This window comes from Ruditapes philippinarum, unplaced genomic scaffold (genome assembly GCF_026571515.1).
Source record: "Ruditapes philippinarum isolate M1 unplaced genomic scaffold, ASM2657151v2 ctg18178_1_1_1_1, whole genome shotgun sequence".
In the NCBI taxonomy this organism is placed as follows: domain Eukaryota; kingdom Metazoa; phylum Mollusca; class Bivalvia; order Venerida; family Veneridae; genus Ruditapes; species Ruditapes philippinarum.
Window position 1 is genome coordinate 5,259 of NW_026858378.1, and position 5,895 is coordinate 11,153.

At 32.8% G+C, this 5,895-nt stretch overlaps 1 protein-coding gene across 1 annotated transcript; it reads right to left on the reverse strand.

Annotated features, from left to right (window-relative positions):
* Positions 1-3,491: 3,491 nt before the first annotated feature.
* On the reverse strand, positions 3,492-5,586 carry LOC132753029 (uncharacterized). Its single transcript, XM_060743440.1, has one exon. The coding sequence runs from the start codon at positions 5,584-5,586 to the stop codon at positions 4,006-4,008; it is 1,581 nt and encodes a 526-aa protein (XP_060599423.1). The 3' UTR covers positions 3,492-4,005.
* Between the last annotated feature and the right edge of the window lie 309 nt (positions 5,587-5,895).

Genomic DNA, 5,895 nt, shown 5'->3' on the forward strand with positions numbered 1-5,895 from the left:
TGAGAGCCACAATTTAATAATTTATCTATATCTATTAGATTAGAAACAATATCTAGCCATTTTCCGTTGCTCGTAATGATTCGTCTTATCCAAGTAGTTTTTAATGCAGATATAAATGCATTTAAATCTATCATGTCGAGACCTCCATCTTTTTTATTTTTTATCAAAACGTCTTTTTTAACTTTGCACGGACCTTGCCATATAAAATCAAAGAATTTCTATTTGTTGAATATAAGATTTTGGAGGATTAGGCAAAGAAACAAACAAGTGATTAAAGAGTGACAGTACAAGAGTTTTAATGACAATTATTCTTCCAATTGGTGTAATTATTCTTCTCTTCCACATTTTAAAAATATTTTCTGCTTTTGCAATTTTAGATTTGTAGTTTAAATCTATCATTTTTGACAAATCTACATGAAACTTAAAGCCAAGCATGTCAAAATTTTGCTGATTCCAAGATAATTTCCATTTTGTTTTTATACTATTTGCACTAAATTTTTCTTTTCCAATCCAGACGACTTTTGTTTTGTCAAAATTAACTTTCAAACCAGAAATAAAAGTAAAAGTGGACAATGTGTCTAAGGTTTCATTTAAAGAAGAGGCCGAACCATCTAGAATAATTGAAGTATCATCTGCGAATTGAGATAGCTTATGTTCTACCAAATTCATTTTAATTCCTTTAATATTGTTATTTGACCTAATTTTCTGCGAAAGTATTTCAGCACATAAAATAAAAATAAATGTAATTCTCCTCTGTATATTGCATTATATCATAAATTAGTCTTACATTTTCTCCTATAAATCTGCCCTTTATAAATCCTGTTTGGTCAGTGTTAATAAGTTTGTCTAAAAATATTTTTATTCTATTCGCTATGCATCCAGAACCAATTTTATAAATTGTATTAAGCAGTGTTATCGGTCGCCAATTTTTTAAAAATTGTTTTGGCTTATCACCTTTAGGGATACACGTTATTATACCCTGTGTTTGTGTTACAGATAAGTTTCCGGATATAAAAGCATGGTTTAGAGCCCTGCAAACAAATACGCCAATTCTGTTCCAAAAACATTTATAAAATTCTGCTGAAAATCCAGATGAGCCTGGACTTTTATTATTTTTCATATTCTTTAAAACGGTTGATGCTTCTTCTAGTCTGATTTTACCCTCGAGGGATTCTGACTCTGTATTTGATAATGTTGGAATGTTTATATCTTTAACAAAGTTTAAAAACATATTATCCTCTAAGCCATGTGAGGTACACGTAAATAATGATTCATAAAAAAAATGCAGTTTCGTTTTAAGATTTCTTCTTGTTTGTTATTTAAAGTACCATCGTTTTTTCATGATTTTTTGTGATACATTTATTAACATAATTGCTTTTTTCAAGATTACTAAATAATTTACTTGGTTTTCTCTCCATCAATTACCCAGTCCACTTTTGATCTCAAAATGTAACCTTGAAACTTATTTTCTTGTATGATATTTAATTCGTTACGCAGCTGCTCGAGTTTTTCATTATTTTGAATAGTTTCAGAATTTCTAGTATTTCAATATCTTTTTTATCTGTATTTCCCTTCATTACTTGCTTTTTTCTTATAAGAACCGTAGGATATGGATTTACCTCATATTTCCATTCATAAAGTTTCTAAAAAATAACTGATCGTTCATTACAAATTGTATATCCTCGTTTGGAACACCTTCAATTGTTTCGAAATTATAAACAGATATGGCATATTGCTTTTTAACGTCTTCATTTTTTTATTTATTTCATTAACATATTGAATATCTCTAAGTACAGAATCGTTGTGTTTCCAGAGCCCTTTACCATGCTTAAAATCACTAAATTTTAATTGCATTAAAATAATTGAATGGTCAGACTGAAAACTAGGTTTGATAAAAAACATTTTCACAGTATGGTAACATAAAAGAAAATGAAAGAAAGAAATCGACTCTAGCTTGTTGCAGTGGGTTTATCTTTCGCCAAGTATATCTCTTTTCATCAGGTTGAGGTTCCCTAAAAGGATCAGTTAGACTTTTTTCTTCCATGTGTTTCAAAAGAGTTGCATTTTTATTATCATATTTTTATAGTTATAATAATCTAAATCAGGATTTTGCACTAAATTGAAATCACCACAAATGCAATACGAGTCATTTCCTATATTCTCAACGACCTTGAAAATGTTCTCATAAAAGGACGGATTGTCGGAGTTCGGTCCGTATAACGATACTAAAGTAAATCTTATTTCTCCAACAGATAAGTCCAGTATGACATAATTTCCAAAATCATCAACTATACTTTTATGTATTTTGTAATCTAGTGACTCTGAGAAACATATTACATTTTTTTATTGTTTATTAATATTATTCGTGACTCTGCGCGGAATTTTATGTGTATTTGAAGAAAGACAACTCTTCCTTCAAACATTTTTACACATTTTACGATTACCTCCCTTGTAAACAGACACCATATCTAAGCCATTCGTTGTTTTTATTGGTTTGTTTGGGTTTAACGGCAACATCGACACATTACTGGTCATGCTGCGCCTAATACTATAATAAGTAGGTCTAAAATAGTTTGTACTTGTGAGTTAGTTAACAAGTTTACTTTCTTTAAGTAGTCAATCAGGTCTTTAGATGGAACTGAGGTTAAAAGTTCTCTAAGTAAATTGACTGGATAGAATCTACCACGAACATATGCAAGATCATTGTATTCCAGAAAGAAATGTTTGACAGTAAAATGTTTATTGCATTAGCGATTTTAACAGAAATTAACAAGAATTTATTTTAAACAACTTTTCACAGCAATTACTGATATTTTCGAAACTTGTCAGTGGTGGTCAGTGGTGTCAGAAATCAACGATGTCAACAGTTCAAACATGCCGCCTTTTCATGTTGCATGAGACTGTTGACTGTTGGAACATTTTACTAACATATTTACGCTTAAGATTTGCGTAAGTTTAAACGTAAGCGTCAAGTGACGATAACCCTTACGTAAAATTTTCGAATTGTTAGTAAAAACGTTCTCCAGGTACTTTACCATTTCATGTTATTACATGATTTTAATGACCAGGAATCTTAGATAAATAACAATACTGACGAAATAAATCACCCTCAGAAAAGAATAACATGCTGAATTCAGCATGTTAGGATTCTACTCCAGTTAGCTTACGCAACGTCGGCACACTGGTTCTACTCAGGTGTTGCCTGAAATAATGTACTAAGGGGCACCTGAGGTCTTCCTCCACCAGTAAAGCTGGGAGGTCGTCATATGACCTATACTGTGTTGATGCGACATTGAAATCCATAACAAAAATTTATAACTAAGATTTCTAAGAGTACTGTAAGATTTCTTAGAGTTTATCAACATTTAATATGTGTTATGTTTTCACTGTAAAGTTAATTGCCAGAACGGTAAGGGAAAGGTGCTAAAGTGCCAAATTATTGATAAGCCAGTTTGCTGTGAACATAAATACATATGGACCATTCAGTTTCATTTATTTAATGATTCAACATAATAACAGTATAACTTTATTTTTTGACGACATTTTCTTTATAAAAAAAAGATCAAGCCATCGTGTGCTGGACAGTGAAGCGTTGTGATTTTAACTATAAACATTTGCTATGACTGATTCCAGCAGAAAGAATGTTTCATACAATGACCAACTAAAACTTATGGCCTATAAATGGTCCCGATCCGCGAAAAGCTGCCCTGCCGTTATTGGCTGTCGTTTCAATAGAAAAATATAAATTTTTCATTGTTCTGTATATTCAAAATGCTGAACAAAATGTATTCACAATTTGCAGGCTTAGTGTACTGACTGAAAGACATAAAAAAGAGAACACAAATCAACTAAAATACATAATATATGTACCGGTATATTGCATATTATGCATTGTTCTCAAACACTACAAATTAATCGCACCAACAGTGTATATTGTCCTAAATTCATCAACAGTCTAGTGTTTGCCCAAGTTAATGGTTATTGTTCTATTTGTAAAATATATATCTAACAAAAGTTATATACATGTATATAGTCATCATCATTACAACAAATAACCAAATAACCTCTTTTGCTATTCACACCAACCGATAATGGCATTTTGATGTTGCTGATTAATATTCTGTTTGTTCTGTAATCATCTTTTGAAATCTGATGTACATTGTTAGAGTCATGCCCGCACACATAAATATTACCTTCGTCGTCTGCTGCCAAATTTGATATATATTTCAAATAGCTCCCGCCACGGCTTTTATAGAACCAAGATTCTTGAACAACGTTTTCATTATTATCGGCATAACCACTAGTGCTGGTACTTTTGAAACAGTGAAGTTTGTCAAATTCTGAAACAATTAGTTCATTAGTGCCTCTGGAAAGCAAACGTAGAGTTCCACGCCCCTCTCCAAACTGATAAGGGACGCCACATGAGTTTTCAAAACAGACTGTTTTAAGTATACGACCAGTTTTTGCATTTCTAATTTGAAGGAATGGGTTTTCATTGTCTGCAGAAAGAACAGCAATTTCCTGGACATTTCCAACTTTATCAACACCAAATATCGTATCTTTTGTCGGAAATTGGCCTACTCTGTGAGCATTATTTGTTCCAATATCATACGTTTCGATTGATTTAGAAAAAGAAACTGCGATTGTCTTGTCATTAACATGACACAAGCCGAAAGGCTTATCACGAAGACCTTTTGTAAATACTAGAGAAAAATTTTCTTTAAAGATTTTTAGTTTCTTGTTGGCGTAATCAGCCACAATTAATCGATTGTCAGGCAGAATTTCTAAAGCATCAATACTACAGCGTGCTTTATCTCCTGGGCATCGAACTTTATAAGAAACTCCCTGCTGATTTATGTTTCTTTTCATCATACTGGGGATTTTCACATTTTCAGTAAGATTTTGTGTAATATTAGAACTGCTGGAGCCGTCAGGTATGTCAAAACTGCCAGTCTGCAAAGCCACTTCATCGGTTTGCGTCGTGGCATTACATTTTGATGGACCTGTTTGCGCCGATGATTCTGCTGTTTCTTCTAATGTATGAACTGGTCTAGGGATTTCGTCGCTGGAGATACTTACATCAGTGTTTGCTCCATGTTGTTCATTCACAGACGCGGGCACCATTGATACGTTTGCAACATTTCCGATTGTTTCAATGTCAAGTGTTGTTTCAAAAATGAGTGACTTCATTTCTGTCATACTTTCTGCTTTGACTGTTTCATATAAATCCTTTGCTCTGTTCAATATCAGACCAGGGATTACACTCCTCTCAGCAGAGTTCCCAAAGTTCATAACAAATTCAAATACCTTCCTAAATTCTTCTCCTTCGACATCTGCTTCTTTACATTTCGATAAATTCCTTTCATGATCATTTTCTTCTTTAGTGACAAGATTAAGTGTTTCGGACTCAAGATTGGCTTTTGCTTGTGACAATTTTTCATAAATACTGTTGAAAAGACTTTGCTGTTGTAATTGCACTTGAGCCAGCTGATCTCTAAAAGTGGTTATATTCTCTTCTGACTCTCTTTTTGAAGCTGTTGCAGTGTCTTGTAGTTGAGATAATATTTCTTGTACAAGGACATGCATCTCCTCATTTACAGGGGTATTAGCTTTTGCGATTTCGTTAACCGTATTACATTTACGGTGACACTCTGCTAAGCAGATGAGGCAAACATATTTTTGTGATCTTCACATTTATACGTCACAACAGTGTCGAGATGGTCAGCGCAATTCATCATTTTTTTCATTGCCGCAATTGTTGTAAATTTATCTGAAATAATCTCACCTTCGAACAACTTATGATTCCTTGACAGTTTATTCTTTTTATGTTCACGAGCACAACTAGCACATAAATGCTCGGAACAATCCGTACAAAATGTACATGCTTCTTTTTCA